Here is a 23,591-nt window from a genome sequence, read left to right as displayed (position 1 = left end):
TTTACCTGAGGTATTGATGCCATCAGGATGCATTATGGGAAGAAGGCAAGCGGAAGGAGGCAGTGTGATGCAGTGGCTTCTTTCAATAGGAAAATGCACCCTGCCACACTGCCAAAATTGTTCAGGAATGGTTTAAGGAATATGACAAAGAGTTCAAGGTGTTGATTTGGCCTCCAAATTCCTCAGATCTCAATCTGATTGAGCATCTGTGGGATTCGAGCCATGGAGGGCAAATTATAGGACTTAAAGGATCTGCTGCTAACATCTTGACAGAAGGACACCTTCAGAGTCCATGCCACGATGGGTCAGAAGTATTTTGGCAGCATGAAGGGGACCTACACAATATTAGGCAGGTGGGTTTAATGTTGTGGCTGATCAGTATCCATACATGCTGAGAACTTGCTAACCAGTTAAAATGATCTAATTGGCGGTAAATCATAATGTATATTAGCCAAAAAACAGTGGAGGCCAAACAACATCTGGTCAGCATTTTCCAGATGTCAATCTAGACATAAACAATTGGTGAACCATGATAACTGTGACCTTTATGGTCCATTTGGTTCAAATGCCATATATCCAGCAAATTGACCTTTAGTCTTACAGTCCAGTACTTAGAAAGTTCTTAACCCCTCTATTAAAATGGAAATAACTTTTTCATTTACAAACGGTATGCATGTGCATTTTATATTGTCATGTTTTAAGTTTGGGCATTTATTAATTAACATTTTGGACTAAATAGTTAGGATGGGTATTTTTGTGAGGGTATACAGGATAGGGTGTTGTTTTTTATTCCTAAGGCCCCAGATTTTGTTAGCTCACTTACCAAGGTCAGTGTCTCCACTTTCAATAGCTTTGCCAAGAGCAAGATTGCTCCTCTTCATCTTCAAAAGCAATGGTACTTGATCCTCTGACTTTGATTCGTACTCTAAGAGCTGAAATGATAAATGAACCATAAATTGTTACTTTTAAACACTGGGGAGAGGGGTAGTAGAGGTATAAACCACAAGGTATAATGTAATCCAGGCGGCGGGTCCGCCCATTGCTGCTTTAAAACCGGCAATCTCACCCTGGCCATTAGAACTGACGTAATTTCTTGCTGGAGAGATTTCTCAAAGTCGCATTTTACATGTGAAGGCAATTAAGTGTGGGGGAAATACTGGATGTCTGTTATATGGTAAGTCTATTTTTACTGCTTGTCGGTGTCACGGTCACTAGAGTTCTTGACTCAGAGTTCTGCTAGTTGTTATCACTATCTCGAGGCGCAGAGTCTAACACAGCGGCTGGTCTTCTCCAAGGACCACCGCAAGAGGGTTTGTGTTTTTGCGGCGTCACTGCGCAGGTCGCTGCCCTCAAGAGAGTGCAGCAGAGCAACAGAATACAGCTTAGATGTAGAAAATAGACAACTAGAAGATGTGCGAGGATACTCAGAAGAGCAAATATATAGGACAGTTGTAGCTAGCAGCTGTCCGGCCAGGAGATGAAATTTAACAGATGCTTAGGATGATCAGTCAGACACTGGGTTATCACAGATGTAGCTATGAGGTGTCTTCCCAACTGGTGAGATATAGCACAGAGGTAGGTTCTCCACCGATGAGCTTGAGAGATAGCCAGCTAACAGGTAAGAAATAGCAGACACTACAGTGTTCAGCGAAAGGCAGGTTTTTCCACGGATGTGGCTGAGAAGTATCCGGCCAACATATGAGAAGCCGCGATCACTACAGCATTCAGCGGGAGGCAGGATTTACCACGGATGTGGTTGAGAAGTATCCGGCCAACAGATGAGAAGCAGCGGTCACTACAGCATTCAGCGGAAGGCAAGTTTTACCACGGATGTGGCTGAGAAGTATCCAGCCAACAGGTGAGAAGCAGCGGTAAGTAGTCAGGAACCAGTGCAAAGGTGTAGGAGCGCTCAGAGTAACAAACCACAGGAACAGAGTACACAGCTGTCACAAGGAAGTGAGAATCAAGAACAGACAATCAAGGAGAGGTCAGAGGTGCTTTAAATAGGGAAAAGGCTAATGGATAGCCAATACCAAACAGGGAAAGGTTATAAAGGACTCTCCTAGTCTGCACATGCGCAGAAGCATAGTCAAGATGGCGGACGGCCGCGGCGCAGCACAGGCGCCGGCAGAGGGGCGAGTGGCTGATTCTAGGTCTAGAAGTCTGGCGAGTGACAGTACCCCCCCCCCCCTTTAAAGGTGAACACAAAACACTTAGATCCGGGTTTACCAGGAAACTTGGTGTAAATTTTCTTCAAGAGTGTAGGGGCATTGATGTTCTCAGCACGGATCCAGGAACGCTCTTCAGGACCAAATCCTTTCCAGTGGACTAAATATCGAACACCTCCTCTGGTCTTTTTTGAATCAAGAATATGCGTAATCTCAAATTCCTTCTCCTGTTGAAGTTGAATGGGAGATTTTGAGGAAATAATAGAAAAACGGTTGATAATGAGAGGTTTGAGCAGTGAAATGAATTAGAGATACAAGGATTTTGAGGAAGTTGCAAATTGAAGCATACCAGATTTATTACTTGTAGAATCTTGTATGGCCCAATAAATCTTGGAGCCAATTTCATGCAGGGAACTTTTAACCGGATGTTCTTGGTAGACAACCACACACGGTCTCCTACTTTTAAAGCAGGAATGGCTCGCCTTTTCCTATCGGCAAATAATTTGTATCTGGAAGATGCCTTCTTGAGAGCTGACCGGGCTTGAGCCCAAATAGAAGAGAATCTATGGTGTAGAGTATTAACTGCAGGGACCTGAGTAGGTGGAAGAGCAGGAAATTCAGGGAGAGAAGAATGGTGACCATATACCAGAAAAAGTGGAGTTTTAGCCGATGATTCGTGATAGGAGTTGTCATGAGCGAACTCGGCCCAAGGGAGAAGATAGTCTCGAGGTCCTGATTAACTCTCTCAGTCTGGCCATTTGACTGAGGATGGTATGAGGAGGAGAGACAAAGACGAATCCCTAGAATGTTGCATAGAGCACGCCAGAACCTGGATACAAACTGAACACCTCTGTCCGATACGATCTCAGAGGGGCATCCGTGAATATGAAAAAACTCTTTAATAAAGTGGTTTGCTAATGTGGGAGAGGAGGGTAGTCCCACCAGGAGTACAAAATGAGCCATTTTAGAGAAACTAATCTACCACTACCCAAATGGTGTTGAACTTTCTGCTAGGTGGAGGATCGGTGACAAAATCCATACTTATATGGGACCATGGTTTGAAAGGAATAGGAAGAGGTTTCAAAAGACCGGCTGGAGCTTGGTGGGAGGATTTACATTGAGTACAGATGTCACACACAGAGATATACTCTTTAACGTCCCTCCTGATGGCAGGCCACCAATAATTTTGAGAAATAATCTCCAAAGTCATCCGAACACCAACATGACCAGAGAAACGAGAGGAATGATGCCAGGCAAGAATCTTCTTCCGAAGCTGAGGAGGTACAAAAAAGTATTTCCAAGAGGCGGGGTGGTAGAGGAGGAGACAGCTAAAATCACACTTTTGGGATCCAATATAGGACGTTCTTGTAGATCTTCAGAATCCGAGACAGAAGTGAAGGCTCGAGAAAGCGCTTCGGCTTTTTTGTTTTTAAGAGCAGGTTTGAAGGTGATAATAAGGTCGAAACGAGAGAAGAACAACGACCATCTGGCTTGCCGTGGATTCATACAGTGAGCAGACTGTAAATAGAGCAAGTTCTTATGATCCGTAAATATAGTTATAGGATGATGAGCTCCCTCTAACAGATATCTCCACTCCTCCAAGGCAACTTTAATAGCAAACAACTCTTTATCTCCGATGGTGTAATTTTTCTCTGCAGGTAGAAGACTTCGAGAATAAAAATCGCATGGATGGAGTTTCTTCTGAGCGGATTTTTGGGCAAGCACTGCTCCAATGCCAATGTTGTGAATATGAAAAAACTCTTTAATAAAGTGGTTTGCTAATGTGGGAGAGGAGGGTAGTCCCACCAGGAGTACAAAATGAGCCATTTTAGAGAACCTAATCTACCACTACCCAAATGGTGTTGAACTTTCTGCTAGGTGGAGGATCGGTGACAAAATCCATACTTATATGGTACCATGGTTTGAAAGGAATAGGAAGAGGTTCTTATGATCCGATGGTGTAATTTTTCTCTGCAGGTAGAAGACTTTGAGAATAAAAATCGCATGGATGGAGTTTCTTCTGAGCGGATTTTTGGGCAAGCACTGCTCCAATGCCAATGTTGGAGGCGTCTACCTCAAGAAACAAAAAGGGAGAGCAATATTGGGTTGCCGAAGAATGGGCGCTGTAGAAAAAGCTTCTTTGAGGAACTGGAAAGCTTGGATTGCCTCAGGAGGCCATTGCTTAGGATTAGCACCTTTACGAGTAAGAGAAACTATGGGTGCAACGATGGATGAGAATCCTTGTATGAATCGCCGGTAGTAATTGGCGAAGCCCAAAAAGCGTTGGAGTGCTTTGAGGCATATAGGCAGAGGCCAATGCAGAACAGCTCTTACTTTCTCCAGATCCATCTTTAAACCTACTCCAGACACTATATACCCCAAAAACTGAATTTGGGGGGTTCAAAGGAGCACTTCTCCAACTTGCAAAACAACTGATTCTTTCGTAATCTAGTCAGGACCACTGCAACATGTTGTCGAATATTGGACAAATCTTGGGAACAAATCAGGATGTCATCCCGATAGACAACCACGCACACATAAAGCAAGTCCCGAAAGATCTCATTTACAAACCCTTGGAAGACAGCTGGGGCATTGCATAGCCCAAATGGCATAACCAGATATTCATAGTGTCCATCGCGGTTGTTAAAAGCTGTCTTCCATTCATCTCCAGCTTTGATTCTGATAAGGTTATATGCACCACGCAAGTCTAGTTTGGTGAATATCTGGGAGTCTCAGATACAATCAAATAGTTCTGTAATCAACGGAATAGGATATCAATTTTTTATAGTTATAGCATTTAAGCCACAATAATTTATACAGGGTCTTAATGTGCCACCTTTCTTTTTGACAAAAAAAAACCCAGCTTCAGCAGGAGAGGAAGAAGGACTGATAAATCCTTGTTGAAGATTTTCTTTAATGTAATCTGACATTGCCTGTGTCTCAGGTAGGGAAAGAGGGTACACCTGACAGCTGGGTGGAATTTTACCAGGTTGAAGATCAACGGGACAATCCCAGATCTGATGAGGAGGAAGTTGTTGGGAACATTTCTTGTCAAATACATCCGCGAGAGGTATATTGCGGAGGCAGACCAGGTGGAAGAAGATTAGAAAAGGACTTGACTATCCTGACTGGTAAATCCTGAGATAAACATTTGTGACAACAGGCTGGACCCAAAGACAAAACTTGAGGAAACTTCCAATCTATTTTAAGTAAATGAAGTTGCAGCCAAGGGAGACCCAGAACAAGGGGGCTAGTGGTGGCTAGGAGAACCAATAGAGAAATTTGTTCCTGATGGAGAACTCCTACTTGGAGAGACAGGGTAGTGGTACATTTATTAATAAGGCCATTGGGAATCCGTTAACAATCAATAGCGGTGAGAGCAATGGTTTTTCTAGAGGCACAACAGCTAAAGACCACTCAGTAACTAGGGATTGAGAAATAAAATTTCCAGTGGCTCCAGAATCCAACAGGGCCTGTGATGTGAAGGAACAAGTCGGAGTAAAGATAGTAACTGGGAATGAACAGCTCTTAGAATGAAAAGTACTTAGAGAGGGTTGCAAAGACCCCAACCTGACCTCTCTGGAACAAGTTAGGGTTTTGCGTTTCCCGAACTTCTGGGACAGGAATTTAATACATGACTAGGATATGCACAATAGATGCATAATTTATTCTTCAGGCGTCTTTCCCGTTCCTCAGGTGTTAATTTAGAACGGCCCAACTCCATAGGTTCCGCTGGTGGAGAGTGACGAGATCGAGATAGCACACGACCAGATGGGTATAAAGAAGATTCTTTCTTTCTCGGAAATCTCATATCCACACGATTACATAGAGATATCAAAGTGTCCAGAGATGTAGGTAGCTCCTGAGAAGCTAATACAATCTTTAATTTTATCTGAAAGTCCTTGCCAGAATGCTGCTACAAGAGCCTTGTTATTCCACTGAAGTTCAGAAGAAAACTTGCGCAACAGAATTACATATTGAGCAACAGTACAAGGACCCTGTCGTAGTCTGAGAATACTTCAGGCCACTGAGGTAACACGTCCAGGTTCAAAGATTCTTCGGAAGGTGGCCAGAAAGGCAGAACAATCATTTAAAAGGGGATCATCTTTTTCACAAAGGGGAGAAGCCCATGCCATAGCCTGCCCAGAAACTAGCGAGATAATGTATGCTACTTTGGAACGTAGGGTAGGAAAATTTTGCAGTTAGAGGTTCAAAGTGAATGGAGCACTGATTGAGGAATCCTCTGCAGGTCTTTGGGTCTCCATCAAATTTAGAGTGCGCAGGTAGATGAAGAGAGGAAGATATAGACACTGGAGATTGTTCAGTAGACTGAGACGCTACCGAAAAAGGATCGGTGGGAGGTGAGGTAGTAACTTGTAGGGAATTCACCAGAGATACTAAGGATTGAAAACACTGTAGCATCTTGTTGCTCCACCCATCCCACCAGGTGTTGCAGCAGATCTTTAGCTGAAGGTACTTGGGTCCTTCATGGTCTGTTCTTTCTGTCACGGTCACTAGAGTTCTTGACCCAGAGTTCTGCTAGTTGTTATCACTACTCTCGAGGCGCGGAGTCTAACACAGTGGCTGGTCTTCTCCAGCGACCCCCGCAAGAGGGTTTGGGTTTTTGCGGCATCACTGCACATGTCGCGGCCCTCATGAGAGTGCAGCAGAGCAACGGAATACAGCTTAGCTGTAGAGAATAGAAAACTAGTACATGTGCGAGAATACTCAGAAGAGCAAATATATAGGACAGTTGTAGCTAGCAGCTGTCCGGCCAGGAGATGAACTGTAACAGATGCTTAGGATGATCAGTCAGACATTGGGTTATCACAGATGTAGCTATGATGTGTCTTCCCAACTGGTGAGATATAGCACACGCTATGGATATCAGCCAGAGGTAGGTTTTCCACCGATGAGCTTGAGAGATAGCCAGCTAACAGGTAAGAAATAGCGCACACTACAGTGTTCAGGGAAAGGTAGGTTTTACCACGGATGTGGCTGAGAAGTATCCGGCCAACAGGTGAGAAGCAGCGGTCACTACAGCATTCAGCGGGAGGCAGGTTTTACCACGGATGTGGCTGAGAAGTATCCGGCCAACTGGTGAGAAGCAGAGATCACTACAGCATTCAGCGGGAGGCAGGTTTTACCAAGGATGTGGCTGAGAAGTATCTGGCCAACAGGTGAGAAGCAGCGGTCACTACAGTATTCAGCGGGAGGCAGGTTTTACCACGGATGTGGCTGAGAAGTATCCGGCCAACAGGTGAGAAGCTTTACCACGGTTGTGGCTAAGAAGTATCCGGCCAATAGGTGAGAAGCTTTACCACGGTTGTGGCTAAGAAGCATCCGGCCAATAGGTGAGAAGCAGCGGTAACTACAGCATTCAGCGGGAGGCAGCGGTAAGTAGTCAGGAACCAGTGCGAAGGTGTCGGATCGCTGAGAGTAACAGAAACCACAGGAAAAGAGTACACAGCTGTCACAGGGAAGTGAGAATCAAGAACAGACAATCAAGGAGAGGTCAGAGGTGCTTTAAATAGGGAAAAGGCTAATGGATAACCAATACCAAACAGGGAAAGGTTATAAAGGACTCTCCTAGTCTGCACATGCTCAGAAGCATAGCCAAGATGGTGGACGGCTGCGGCACAGCACAGGCGCCGGCAGAGGGGCGAGTGGCCTGATTCTAGGTCTAGAAGTCCGGTGAGTGACAGTCGGCCTTATAGTAATCGCTACTTTTACATCACTCAAAGTTTTGTCGGCATTCTGACAGCCGAATTAATGACCACCACTGACTATAAGTAAGTGAAAATGTTGCACATAAATACAATTGTTAGTGAATGAAAAATTCTGTCTCATACACTGAGAACTTTCAGAGCTTCATTGCCACTGATCACGAAATATATTGACAACCTATGCTCTTGGGAGTTTCTGTTCGCCATGGAAAACAAGCTTGCACTAAGTTTGGAAGCCATGGTACTCCTGTCTCCTTTTGATTCATCTAAGATCATCATTTGTTAGTTCCTATCTGTTCTTTACATTTATTCTAGGTTTATATCCTGTGTTAATAGCATATTAAATGTTGCCAATGGATTAAAGATTTAACACAATAGTCCAGAGACCAATAGTAAAGAACTATTTACCTAAACTAGAACTTTTGCATATAAAAGTTATTCCTCTCAAATTTTTAACATTTTATTTATAGCCCATCAAGTATTCTTAGTATACTTACTTTAATTGCCAATTCTGTTCTCCCACAGTCACATGCCTTTGATGCAATCTCTGCATATGAAATCCCTGTGGTGTCACCGAGTTTCTGATTGATGGCCTGAGCTACTTCTTCATCAGATTTATCTTTCTGCTGAACCTGGATAAAAGAATGCTTTTTAAATACAGAAAGAAAAAAATTAACAAAGAAAAGTAAGAAAATGGGTTACCTTGTAACATGCCCAATGAGCTAAAGTACGACTGACTCCTTGAAAGTCGGGGAGCTTTAAATGTTCACAAATTTTAACAGCAAGAGGATAAAGTCTTCGTAAAACTAATCTGGATAAATTGAGAAAGAGAAAAAAGAGAAGACACATTAATGCTCAATATGCTTTTTTTGTGTGAAGCAAAGAAAAATAATCAAGTCAAGTAAATAAAAGACGGTTTGAGTAAGAATATAAATGTATTTATACTGCATGTTATATACAGCGTCTTGAAACAAAACAAAACTCCTATCATAATTTAATAATAAATCATTCACCCTAGTAAATACACAGTTGAACCTCTTTACAGCCAGCAGTATTTCTGGATAAGTCTCAAGTAACTTTAAGCACTGAGATTCAGCAATATTTGTCCATTCCTTCTTGCAAAATTGCTAAACTGAGGATAGTTAGGGGAAAAGCAAAGGGCAGCAAGTTTGAGATCTTGGCACAGATTTTAGATTGGCAGGATGGAGCCACTTACGGACATGCATTTTCTTAATCTGAAACCACTCAGTTGTTACTCTTGTAGTCAGGGCCGCCTTCAGAAATAATCATGCCCAGTACGGGCCCCCCCGTGTCCCCCGGGCACGCCCCCCCATGAGCAACGGCAACATATACTTACCTGGGGGCCCGCCGCTGGTCTCCGCTACTGCCTGTGACAGATCACATGATCGCAGGGGGAATGATTCCTCCACCCCTACGATCGCATCCTGGTGTCTGGCTGTCACGGTGCCAGGCTGAAGACACAGTAGCGGAGACCAGCCGGGTAAGTATATGTTGCGCTGTTGTACCAGGCCCCCTGGTGTGCCTGGGCCCGGTACAACAGTACCCCCCTGATGGTGGCCCTGCTTGTAGTGTTATTTGGATTAATGCCCTGTTGAAAGACAAACTTCACTATTTTGCGCTTTGTGCCAAATTCTAGCAGATTTTTGACCAGTAAGTCTCTGTAATGTGCACCATCATCATCATCACTATATATATATATATATATATATATATAGCGCCACTGATTCTGCAGCGCTGTACAGAGCACTCACTCACATCAGCCCCATTGGAGCTTACAGTCTAAATTGAGAGAGAGAGAGAGAGAGAGAGAGAGAGAGAGAGAGAGAGAGAGAGAGAGAGAGAGAGAGTGTGTGTGTGTGTGTCTAGGGTCAATTTTGTAAGCAGCTAATTAACCTACTATTATGTTCTTTTGGAGTGTGTGAGGAAACCGGAGCACCCGGAGGAAACCCACGCAAACACAGGGAGAACATACAAACTTCACACAGATAAGGCCATTGTCGGGAGTTGAACTCATGACCCCAGTGCTGTGAGGCAGAAGTAATAACCACTTAGCCACGGTGCTGCCCCCATTCATCTTCTCATCAATCTTGACAAAACTGACAGTTTTGCCACTGTAGTGCATCTAATAACATGAAGCTACCAATAACATACTTCTCGGTGGGGATGGTGTTACCTGGCAGATGTGCAGTGTTTGTTTAGTGCCATACATCTCTCTCGGTGCAAAAACTTCTTCATATGGAAGATTTCCTTATGGATAGATTCAAGCAAGCCAAAAATATGCTTTGGCAAAAGTCACCTAAAGAACAGCAAACATACTACTTCTAAATGTATTAATTTAAAAGTAATACTCCACTACAGACAGCAAATTTACATCGTAGGTCAATGTTACATGGATCATGGGAGTGGCTTAATTTTGTCTAGATTTTGCCTTTTGAAATGTTGGAAGGTATGGAGGAGGCATATGCTTTGATAAAGAGTCAGACTAAAACAGAACCTTTTGAAGGTTTCGCTGCAAGTGACAGAGCCAGTGTCACTTCCTTTGAGTCACCTTGTTTCTCTCCCTTAAATATAGCTAGTACCAGTGTAGCAGCACAGAGCACTGAGCACATACCACAAACACTGAATATATTTAGCCACAACTAGAGGCAAGTAACAGAATCAAAAATGTTAAGGCACATGAGAGCACACCAAAGCATTGGCATACCAATTATACTAGTTACCACTTCTGCACAAGTAATAAATATTGAGGCCCAAATTTCTTTCCAATTGACTTTGTACAAATGAGCACTACCAATTGTTGAACAAAAAAGTATATGCAAATCGATTTATTGTGCAACATTCTTCAACCTCTTACTTAAAAATGAAACACTTACACATCTGAGTGAAAAATATTATGGGATTAAAAAAAAAAAAAATGTTCCTAAAACAATATAATCTTAGATAAATTCCATATGTTGTTTAGCTTTCCAAACAGGGAAACTTACAGGTCAATACTAATGTTCCAGAAGTGGTAGTTAGTATATTTGAGGTAGTCGTAAGAAGTATTACATTTTTGCCAATGTCGTTTTATTTTGCGTGAATGTTGTCTGCACCAAGAGGAAAGAGTAGCTGTAGCCATTTGATCAAGGGCTGTTACTAGGGTTTGATTAAGGTGTGGTACTGCTGAATCAGGACAGAATAATATACATATTAGGGAGAGAAGTTATTGTAGGGATGTGGAAAATTGATGAAAAGTATTAGAACTGAGCTTTCTGCAGGTATGATGAGGATTGCTGGAGTTAGAGTGCAGAGAGGTTAAAGTGGTGGAAAAGAGCTTGCAGATGATAAGGTGGTTTAAGGCTAGGTACACACTGGTATTCTGCAGACTCTGGCGCTTATGGGTTATTAACAACTTATAAATACTAGGCATCAAATGCAGCAACTCAATAGAGGTAGTGCAGACCCTCTGTTAAACATACAAGGAATTAAAAAAAGCAGACTTGCGCAGAAGATGCCCATATATTTATTAATAAAACATGCATAAAATAATTGCAATATAAAGACACAAACATATAAATGTATATATGTATATTATGGCTCATAAGCTATAAGCAAACAAAGTTCTTTATCTCATGATATCTCTACAAATGCATACATATAAAGAGACTGCAGATCTCTTAATAAACCATATACTTTACTGCATGTATTATTCAAATAATTACAATCATTCTTTGGAATAACCAAGTAATCACTTGTAATCACATATATAGCTCTTTCTGAATGACCAATAAAAACCTAGAAGTAAGCAGCATCCAATTAGTGCTTCTATAGAGCCAGGGAATGTCTCCACAGGTTAATGATATATGTGCCAGCAATAAAAGTCACTTAATTCAAACAGCATTCTTGAATATAGAAGATAAGTCAATGACTAGCAATGTGAATCACTTCATTTAAACGGCATCTCCTCCGTGTTTCAAGCATATGAGGTAACACTTGCCTTTGTGTCCACAGCAGCAGCTGAAGAATCTGTTTAGCCAGCGATATAGTATGACATGTAATGCTTACCCGCTCTAGGGAACCAGAAAGATATCATATGCCTTCTCACCGAATAAGCGGCTCTTGAATCCAGGCTGTGTTTCTGTGTGGTGCGCACCAGCAAATCCGTCCGGACTAGGAATCAGATATACTGAAGAAAGGTTCCTCTTTGTAGCGGGATACCAATAGTGCCTCTAAGGACTTAGAATGTAGTCATCCTCGCGGTCATAGAGGCTAGAATAAAACAAGCACTTAGTGGAAAGAAAGTTTTTGCGACGCGTTTCGTCTGTCCAAGCAAACTTTCTCAAGCAGTGTAGCTGACTCTCCTGTCAGTATCTTTTTATAGAGAAATATCCTCAATATCTTAATTGGAGCCATATGTCAGATGAAATAGCAAACAGCTAAACCTGTATAGTAATAGGTGGAGCTAAAACCTTTCAACCATTTCTTGATAATGACAAAATTAAAAATGTATATATATATATATATATATATATATATATATATATATATATATAAATATGTGCATATTGTGAGTACCAGACATGTATAGCACATATAAACACATATGTATAATAAAAAATATATATATAAAAAAAAAAATGAAAATAAAAATAACAATAACAGCACTGATCGTTATATAAAAACTTCGCTACAGATATAGCCAATAGTTACAAGTCTGAAGATACCCGTGTTACTGAGAAGTGCAGCAATTCACCTGTATAGAGCTTCTTTTATATATATATATATATATATATATATATATATATATATATATATATATATATATATATATATATATATATATATGTTACTTTCTACATATGGTAGATATGAATACTCATGATCCAAAAAAGTTTGAACTTTCAGTAGGCATATAAATTTACCACCATGTAAATAGATCTTAATAAAAAATATGTGTATAGATGATTTAACACACATAATTACAGGCACGTGAAAACTCCTTTATCTGTATAGACATATAGATATAAATGAAAGAAAAGGGGTATAAGGATTTTGCACAAAAATGTGCTTTATTCAATACAGAAAACACCAGCAATTAGTAATCTACATACCCATAATAGAATCCAATCCCGATTCCTCTAAGTTAGTTTCAATTATAAATGCCTATCATTAAACTCCATTGTTTCGTTTTAAGCCCTCTGGATAAATAGTTTGCAATTTGAACACCCATGAGACTTCTCCTCTACAAAGTCTCTTGTATCTATCTCTTCCCCTCAATGTCAAATCAAATGTCTCAACCCCAAAAACTAGCAAACCCCTTGGGTTGCTATTGTGGTATTATGCAGCAGAACTTCCAAGAGAGAAATAAATAAAATAATTTGTCATTACAAGAAAGGAAAGCACTTATTACCTTACAAAATGATTTATCACTGATCATTAAACCAGCAGACAAGGGAGGAGGGGTGGTTATTTTAAATAAAGAAGACTATGTTGGAGAAGCTCTTAGACAGCTGAAGGATATCAAATTTTACTCTATTCTTGATAGAGAGCCTACTGATAAATATCTAAAAGAATTCCGTGATATGTTAGAATGGGGACTAGCCGAGAGTGTGATAACTAAGGATATTTATAATTTTCTCTATATTCAGCACCCTATTACAGCAGTTTTTTATTATTTACCGAAAATCCATAAATCACTCACTGCACCACCGGGACGTCCTATTACTTCGGGTATAGGGTCCTTGACTTCTAATTTGTCACACTATGTTAATTATTTTTTAAAGAGCTGTGTTGTCTCCCAGAGATCATATATTTGTGATACGATGCATATGTTGAATCTTGTACAAAATTTAACCTGGCGCCCTGGTTTGGGATTTCTCACCCTGGATGTGCAGGCGCTCTACACCCATATTCCCCATTTGAAGGGTACCCAAGCAGTAAGAGAAGCACTGTTGGGTCATGGAGGGATCTCTGGGAGACAGCTCGACTTTATTATAGATGCGATTATGTTCATATTGACTCACAATTATTTTTTATTTGACTCCAATTATTATTTACAGACACTGGGGACGGCCATGGGCACCAGGTTTGCTCCGAGCTTCGCCAACATTTACATGAGGGCGATGGAGGATCGCCTCATTTGGGGCAGGCCCATTCGGAGCGAACCTGGTGCTCTATGGCCGATATATAGATGATTTGCTTATTATTTGGGATGGAGGTGCACAGTTGGCGTCTGATTTTGTTTCCTTTCTTAACACTAATAATTAATAAAAAGAGAGATAGATACAAGAGACTTTGTAGAGGAGAAATCTCATGGATGTTCAAATTGCAAACTATGTATCCAGAGGGCTTAAACGAAACAATGGAGTTTAATGATTGGCATTTATAATTGAAACTAACTTAGAGGAATCGGGATTGGATTCTATTATGGGTATGTAGATTACTAATTGCTGGTGTTTTCTGTATTGAATAAAGCACATTTTTGTGCATATTCCTTATACCCATTTTCTTTCATTTATATCTATATGTCTATACAGATAAAGGAGTTTTCACGTGCCTGTAATTATGTGAGTTAAATCATCTATACACATATTTTTATGAAGATCTATTTACATGGTGATAAATTTATATGCCTACTGATGTATGATAAGTTCAAACTTTTTTGGATCATGAGTACTCATATCTACCATATGTAGAAAATAACATATATAGGAAGCTCTATACAGGTGAATTTCTGCACTTCTCAGTAACACGGGTATCTTCAGACTTGTAACTATTGGCTACATCTGTTGCGAAGTTTTTATATAACGATCAGTACTGTTATTATTATTTTTATATTTATATTTATTTGTTGTTTTTTTTTTTATATATATTTTTTATTATCATACATATGTGTTTATATGTGCTATACATGTCTGGTACTCACAATATGCACATATTTTTATATATATGCATTTTTAATTTTGTCATTATCAAGAAATGGTTGAAAGGTTTTGGCTCAACCTATTACCATACAGGTTTAGCGGTTTGCTATTTCATCCGACATATGGCTCCAATTAAGATAATGAATATTTCTCTATAAAAAGATACTGACAGGAGAGTCAGCTACACTGCTCGAGAAAGTCTGCTTGGACAGACGAAATGCGTTGCAAAAACTTCTTTCCACTAAATGCTTGTTTTATTCTAGCCTCATTGACCGCGAGGATCACTACATTCTATGTCCTTAGAGGTGCTATTGGTATCCCGTTACAAAAAGGAACCATTCTTCAGTATATCTGATTCCTACTCCGGACGGACTTGCTGGTGCATACCACACAGAAACACAACCTGGATTCAAGAGCCGCTTATGCGATAAGAAGGCATATGATATCTTTCTGTTTCCCTCTAGGCGGGTAAGCATTACATGTCATACTATATCGCTGGCTAAACAGATTCATTAGCTGCTGCTGTGGACACAAAGGCAAGTGTTACCTCATATGCTTGAAACACGGAGGAAATGCCGTTTGAATGAAGTGATTCACATTGCTAGTCATAGACTTATCTTCTATATTCAGGGCCGCCGAGAGGGGGGGGGAGCGGGTACCAATTACCCCGGCCCGGGCATGCCAGGGCCCCCGCGCCGACCAATTTTTTTTTCAAAACTAAATTTTTTGGGTTGGTTTTTTTTTTTGGTCGCAGGGGGGGGCCTCGGTCGTTGGTAGGGGGAGCAGGGTAGTTAAAAAAAATAAACATACTCACGTGATCGCGGTGCCGGCATCCCTCCTCTCTGCTCCATTCAGACTGAATGCCGGGCGTGTAGTCATGTCACGCCCAGCATTCAAACTGAATGGTGCAGAGAGGACCAAGAAATAAGAGACAAAGAAAAGGAAAAGGTAAGTAAAGGGAGGAAAACGGGGGGGGGAGGGGGAAGCATGGCACAGAGGGGTTAAAAAACGAGGGGGGGCATGAAACAGAGGGGTTAAAAAATGTGGGGGCAGCATGACAGAGGGAATAAAAACCGGGGGGGGGGTGGGCATGGCACAGAGGGGTTAAAAATGGGGGGGGGGCAACATGACAGTGGGGTTAAAAAACAGGGAGGGGCATGGCACAGTGGGGTTAAAAAACGGGGCAGCATGGCACAGTGGGGTTAAAAAACAGAGGGGCAGCATGGCACAGAGGGGTTAAAAAACAGGGGGGCAGCATGGCAGAGGGGTTAAAAAATGAGGGGGGACATATCACAGAGGGGTTAAAAAACTGGGGGGGGCAGCATGATACAGAGGGGTTAAAAACGGGGGGCATGGCACAGAGGGGTTATAAAACGAGGGGGCATGGCACAGAGGGGTTAATAAATGAGGTGGGGCATGGCACAGACAGGTTAAAAACAGGGGGAGGCAGCATGACACAGAGGGGTTAAAAAACGGGGGCAGCATGACACAGTGGGGTTCAAAAGGGGGGGGCATGGCACAGTGGGATTGAAAAGGGGGGGGAGCAGCATAGTATAGTGTGATAAAGGGGAGCCAGGTGAAGGGGGCAAAAGCAGCATGGAGGGCGCAGTGTGATCATAAGGCATGGCGATGATGAAGAGCACATTATTGTAATGTTGGAGCTGGAGGAAGGCCTAATTATTAATCGAGGGTGGTATTGATTTAACGCCAGGGTTGTTTGGAATCATCTAAATGTAGCCATTTTTTTCCAAATAGGGCCCCCAACATTCCAGGATCCATACAAGGCGCAACTAAAGAAACCTGCAGCCACAAGTGGTGAAAGTGAGAAGAACAGGTAGGAGAGAGCAGGACAGTATGTGAAATGTTGTGATTCTAGTAGCGACAATGGCAATTTTTGGTCAGTGTTGTGCCCAATGTAAGGTGCAGGCCAAGACTGAACTCTTTTTGTACACACTGCATTCTATACTACACTGTGGTGCTAGATGTCCTGAAAGTCAGGAGTGCTTGGACATGTGACGCTCCGGCGAATTCAGAGCCTAGTGAATTTGATGTGTTAGCCACGCCCCAATGTCGCATTTGCCACGCACCCAAATGCATGAGCACACCTCCGAAAAATTTTGGGCCTCTGCAAAGCGGCGCAATTTTTTTTAAGCACACTCGACTATAAGGGGGGCCCCATGAATTTGTTGTACAGGGGCCCTGAATTCCTCTTGCCAGCCCTGTCTATATTTAAGAGTGCTGTTTGAATTAAGTGACTTTTATTGCTGGCACAGATATCATTAACCTGTGGAGCCATTTGGATCCCCTGGTTCTATAGAAGCACTAATTGGACGCTGCTTACTTATAGGTTTTTATTGGTCATTCGGAAAGAGCTATATATGTAATTACAATTGATTACTTGGTTATTCCAAAGGAGGATTGTAATTATTTAAATAATACATGCAGTAAAGTATATGGTTTATTAAGAGATCTGCAGTCTCTTTACATGTATGCATTTGTAGAGATATCATGAGATAAAGAACTTTGTTTGCTTATAGCTTATGTGCCATAATATACATAAATACATTTATATGTTTATGTGTCTTTATATTGCAATTATTTTATGCATGTTTTATTAATAAATATGTGGGCATCTTCTGCGCAAGTCTGCTTTTTTTAATTCCTAGGTACACACTGGAGAATTTTCCGACCGACATGTTATCTACAACGAATTTATCTTCGACCGAAAGTCTGATCGCTCAGACGATTAATGCGTACACACTAGTCATGTTTTATACGATTAACAAAAGACCGACCATCCGGGCAGCGACTTTTCACAGCCATATTGTCGTGAGCAAAGATTTAAATTTTAAACATTTTTGAAACTACTTATGAGGTCCATGTAACAATATCCCCAAGAAGTTTAAATAAAGGGCCGAGCATGTTCAGTAGTACCCACCCCAGACCTCAAAAAAAAGTGAAGGTAACACCTTTTCTTCATACACTACGCTATTATCCATTTGTGATGGACTTCCACTGAACTGTTCCATATTTGAGCTGGGTATAGGAGTAGAAGTCATGTATGATTTAAGCATAAAATATTGTCCTCCCATACTACCATGCTACATCTGTGTATGCCGAAATGTGTATGATGGTATCTACCAGTGGTTTGCTGGCGTTATAACTGTATCCGGGTACAAATCTTCCTTGATAGCCCAACATGAGGTTGCACACCAAACGCGCAATTTCCACTTGTATCTGTCTACTAGTACTTTTCATTTTACTTGCTAGCGTTCCTCCAAGTAGGTCAAAAGTGCGTTGTGCAGGTTTTTTGGCCATCAAAGTTAACAGAGTAAACGTGAAAAAATTGAACAATCAGTTATAGAAATAAAAGAGAACAATTTTGGGATTTAAATGACTATAAAAATAACTATAGGGATAATCATACCAACCAAACAAATTCCAAAAAATCCCATTATAACCATGATATGGAGTATGTACCAACAAAAATACAATCCCAATCAAAATGGAAAAAGGATGAGAATAGATGGGGATATAAACATGATAATGATTTGAAAGACGAACAAACAATTACGTAAAAATAGGACCCCACTGATTAAAAATGCTCCACCAAATCAAAACCGGAATATGTTTATAAACCCTTAAATCCATCATCCTCAATGTTGCTGCCCGCCTCATTTTTCTCTCCTGCCACACTCTCTCTGTTGTCCCCCTCCATCAGTCCCTACATTGGCTCACCATGGCCTACAGAATAAAATTTAAACTCCTCACCGTCACTTTCAAAGCTCTCAATCAACCCTCCCCCCACTTTTCCAACTTTATCTCTACCTACACTCCACGCCGCCCCATCCGCTCTGCCAATGACCGCCGCCTCCCTACTTCACTGATCACCTCTCCCCAATCCTGCCTCCTGGACTTTGCCCGGACTGCTCCCCAGCTGTGAGCTACCTTCCACACTCCATCAGGTTAGCCTCTACTATCAAAGGCTTCAAGCGTGCCCTTAAGACTCATTTCATTATTCAAGTTTATTAGCCTTCCTCCTAACTCTTTTGTCTCCGCTTTCTCCCAAGGTTCGTACCACTCTATTTGTGTCTTCCCCTTTTCTTTAGAATTCAAGCTCTCACAAACAGGGGCTCACTTTCCTTCTGTTCTCCTTCTATTATTCCATCACCCTCTGTACCTCTTGGGCTGCTTCCCTAGTTCTGTATTCTTATGTTTAGTCCTACTTCTCGCTGATTACTACCATCACTCTCACTCACTGACCCACAAATAATTTATAATTAAAAGCTAATAACAATCAATCTTCGGTTGAATATTATATTCAATTTAGCAACCCATGTCATTGGAAATCCAAATACCCAGGTACTTGAACCTGGGTGTCCACTGCAGGGGGAACTAAAGAGCTGGGTTAGTCGAGCAGGATCCCATGAGTGGAGATATGCAAGACTTATCTCAATTCACCAGTAGCCCAGACTACATAACAAAGACATTATCTGTAGGGTTGCAGGAAAAGAGTAGTGAGTATGCGATAAAAACAGCAATATATCGTCAGCATATAAAATGATGGCATCCTTCCTGAGACCCACCCTTAACCCACCGAAGTCCAGATGCACCCTAATGACACATGCTAACGGTTTAATGGCCAGGGAAAAAAAGAGTAAGAGACAGGGAGGAAACCCTGCCTAAAGCAAAATCGTGAGAAACTAACTTGTTCATACAAACAAAAACCATAGCACAGAGGTAAACTCATCTCACCTAAAACACAGGTCCAAATCCATATTTTGACACCACCACCCACAGGTACATACACTCCACAGAATCAAAGGACTAAATGACACCACCACCATCTTGTCATCCGCCAGGTGTTCCAAATGTAGGCAACAAAAAAGCCTACGCAAATAAAAGGCCATTTATTTAACCAGCATAAAACCAGTTTGATCAGGTTGGACAATCTTGCTGATAACTCGATTCAGCCGGAGGGCCAAAATCTTTGGCAAATTTTTTTTTTTTTACTTTTTATTTATAGCAGCAGGTGTATATAAAGTACAACAGTACATGTTTAAAACATTATCCAAGTACCAGGAATACAAAGTATAATAACACATATAAGAAAAATAAAAAATGCAGAAAAACAAACAGAAAACATATAAAGCTATTTTTCATGACAAAGTACATTCCAGGAGGAGGTTAAAGATCTGCATGATAAGTGTTGAAATAGAAAATTGTTCAAGTCCTAAGGCAAATCATGCACCATTGTACATAACAAGTAGATAGCATAAACTGCCGTGATTTTTAATTTTTTATTGGGGTATAAGGGGGGAGGAGCAATCCAAGTTGGGTGTACGTCCTCAGTTGAGAACCCAACATATCTGTATGATAGTAAAAATAAAGGGGGAAGAGGCGAACAGAGGGAACATTTAAAGAATAGAAGAGATATAGTCACAGGGATTAGGAAGGGAGAGCATATAAGGCTTACAAGAGGCCTGGCATAGAACTGTTGTTAAAGCTATACCAAGGGTCCCACACTTTGTGGAACGTGGGAACTGTGTTGTGGAGGAGACTAGTCACATATTCCATGGATGCAGTGTGCCAAGTTCTTTTCATAACACCCTCTCTAGAAGGTTGTGAGACCTTCCACTCACTAGCTATTTGTAACTTAGCTGCATTGTAAATATGCCGGATAAGCTTATCCGAAGCCTTTGTGATGCCTTTGATAGGTTTATATAGAAGCACCAAGAGTGGATTCTTAGGCACGTTGATTGAGGTGACCTGTCGAACCAGTGATATTACATCATCCCAAAATCTAGACACCAGAAAGCAATCCCACCAAATATGAAAGAAAGAGCCCACCGCCCCACAGTTGCACCAACAAAGATCTGAGGTATGGGGAAAGATAGAATGAAGCTTCTCAGGGACCATGTACCATCTGGTATAAATCTTATATGAATTTTCGCGGATAGCTGTATTAATGGACGACCTCGAAACCCTCTAACGAATAAGCGACCATCCCTCTTCATCCTGGGTTATCCTAAGATCGTGTTCCCACGCCTGCTCAAACGGTTCCATAGAAGGAGATGAGGAGTACACGAGGGAGCTATACTGAATCGATATATAGCCTCGTCGACCCGGGCTATAAATACAATGCCTCTCAAAAGGTGTTGGCAGCCTCAACTTAGATGATTGTGTCTGGGCTTGTATAAAGCTTTTAATTTGCATATAGTGAAAATACAAATTGCATGGAAGAGCATGTCTCTCACTCAGGTCTGTGAAGGAACGTGGTGCATGCTCACCCATCTGGTGAATAAATCGATCTAACCCCGCTTTCCTGCATGGGTAAGCAAAAGCCTTATTGCAGCCCTGTGGGAAACGAGGGTGTCTCCACAGCTAGGTGAGAGGCGAAGGGTAGGGAGCCAGTGCATATTTTTTGTTCAACTTGTCCCATACCTCCAATGTAAAACGTATAGAGGGCGTGGCAGTGGCTGAGGCTGGTCTGACACTCCTAGGGATCCAAGGTAAGAAGCGCACTCCTATATCTGGGGACAACAATTCTTCAATATCCACCCATTTCTTGAGTCCTAACGCTGAGAGCCAAGAAATGATATGAGTCAATTGTGTGGCTTGGTTATATTTATCAAATAAGGGAAGGCCCAGGCCACCATTATATTTAGATTTAGTTAAGCAAAGTTTACTACGCCTGGGTCTCTTGCCATTCCACACAAACTTACCACAAATAGATTGAATAGAACTTAAAAAAGAATCAGGGACTTTGACCGGAAGGGTCTGGAATAAATATAATAGTCTGGGTAAGACGAAATCTTGTATTGTCCACTTTTGACCTGGATTCCCTTCACATCTGGATTCAATCGGATCCAAACAGCAAGTGGTTCAATGCATAGTGCATAAATAAGAGGGGAGAGGGCACCCTTGTCTTGTCCCATTATTAATGCCAAACACGGATGAGCTCAAGCCATTTGTCGACACCAAGGAGGATGGATTATGATATAGAGCTTAGATACCTTGAAGAAAGTTACCAAAGAATCCAAAGGATTGGAGGGTTTGAAACATAAATGGCCAGGAGAACCTATCAAAGGCCTTTTCTGCGTCTAACGCTAAAATTACAGAAGGGAGTTTGATTTGGTTTATATGGGAAATCAAGTCTATAGTTCTCTTGGTGTTGTCCAAAGCTTGTCTGTTTGGAACAAATCCAACTTGATCTGGATCTATGAGTTGTGATAAATGCTTGTTCAACCTGTTCGCCAGGATTTTGACAAATAGCTTAATATCCGTGTTTAGCAGCGAAATGGGCCGATAGTTAGCGCAAACTGTGGGATCCTTATTAGGCTTGGGTATTACTATAATATTGGAACGTGTGGTATCCCTATAACATTGCTCCCCTCGTAATATTGAATAGAAAATAGAAAGTAGGTGCGGAGACCGAATGTGCTTAAAAGTTTTATTGTATGAGGTAGTGAATCCATCAGGACCGGGAGCTTTGGAAGTCTTTTGGGATTTAAGAGCTGCTTTAATCTCCTCCTCACTAATGTCTTCATTCAGTTTAGAAGCTATGTTCTTGTCTAGCTTTGGAAGATTACACGTCTTTAGGAATTGTTGGATAATAGACGGTGATGGGGTAAAGGGGTGCCCTCCGTATTCAGATTATATAGAGACTTATAATAACTATAAAAAGAATCGTTGATAACTTTTGGGTCATAGTTCAGCATACCCTTTTTGTCTCTTATTGCCATGATTGCCTGAGCAGCCCGTTTTGCTTTCAGTTTGTTTGCTAGCATAGTGTCAGATTTGTTGCTTTTCTCATAAAATTTTTGATTGAGCCAGTGAAGGGCTCTTTCGGTCTTTTCCGCTAACAAAGATTGGATTTCACCTCTTATGGAGAGAATTTGCTTATAAACTAGTTTTGAGTGACTTTGTTTGTGGGTACTTTCGAGCTGTTGCAATTGGGCAGTAAGAGAATTTAGTTTCAAAGTTTGTTGTTTTTTTTACGAAAAGAAGCAAACTTGATGATGGCCCCTCTAATGACTGATTTATGTGCCTCCCAAATCGTGGGAAGAGAAGTGTCAGACGTCAGATTAAGGTCAAATTATTCTTGAAGATGAGACCCTATCTGCTCCTTAAACACGGGCAGTTTAAGCAGAGATTCGTTTAATCTCCAGAATGAGCTGCTTTTAGACTTATTCAACAGATCAAACGAAGCCGTGACTATTGAATGGTCCGACCAAGGGTTGGGGAGGATGTCAGTGCGAGTAAGAACTTGTATGACTTTACTACAACCCATAATCATGTCAATTCTGGAGTAAGAATTGTGTGGGCGCGAGTAGAAGATATAGTCACGAGAGGAGGGATTATGGGCCCTCCAAGAGTCAAACAGACCAGCCCCAGCCATGTGTTTATTCAACGCCTTTGATTGGGTAGTAGGTGGGGGGGATGTGCCGCTTTCCTGACCTGTCCAGTTCCTCTGAGAGAATAGTATTAAAGTCCCCACCTATCAGGACAAGACCTCTCTGTACTTTACTTAGCTCAAGAAAAAATTTGGTAAAGAAACTAGACTGCCCTGTGTTGGGGGCATAAATGTTCGCCACAGTAATAATTTGATGTCCTACCTGACCCACCAGAAAGATGAAGCAGCCCTCACGATCTAGACTAGACGCTGTAAGCTGAAAGGTTACGGAATTCCTAATCATTATGGCAACTCCACACTTCTTGGCGGGCAGGGAGGCGAATTCCACAGTGAGGAATCTGCGCGAGGACAAGGAGGG

General features: G+C 41.5%; 1 protein-coding gene across 4 annotated transcripts in view; it reads right to left on the bottom strand.

Moving 5' to 3' along the window:
• Positions 1–23,591, bottom strand: part of VPS16 (VPS16 core subunit of CORVET and HOPS complexes) — a 521,592-nt gene that overhangs the window by 270,498 nt on the left and 227,503 nt on the right. For all 4 annotated transcript variants that reach the window (XR_012678248.1, XM_075179981.1, XM_075179978.1 and 1 more), the window contains exons 15-17: positions 8,597–8,705; positions 8,392–8,526; positions 824–932 (exon numbers count right to left, since the gene is read on the bottom strand). Coding sequence is in view for 3 of the 4 variants with exons in the window: in XM_075179981.1 (XP_075036082.1) it covers positions 824–932; positions 8,392–8,526; positions 8,597–8,705 (353 nt within the window). In the remaining variant the exon portion in view is untranslated. The remainder of the gene's footprint in view (positions 1–823; positions 933–8,391; positions 8,527–8,596; positions 8,706–23,591) is intronic.

The sequence above is a fragment of the Mixophyes fleayi genome, chromosome 7 (assembly GCF_038048845.1).
Source record: "Mixophyes fleayi isolate aMixFle1 chromosome 7, aMixFle1.hap1, whole genome shotgun sequence".
In the NCBI taxonomy this organism is placed as follows: Eukaryota; Metazoa; Chordata; class Amphibia; order Anura; family Limnodynastidae; genus Mixophyes; species Mixophyes fleayi.
The sequence above is the reverse complement of the archived record's forward strand: the minus strand, read 5'-3'. Positions and strand labels throughout refer to the sequence as shown.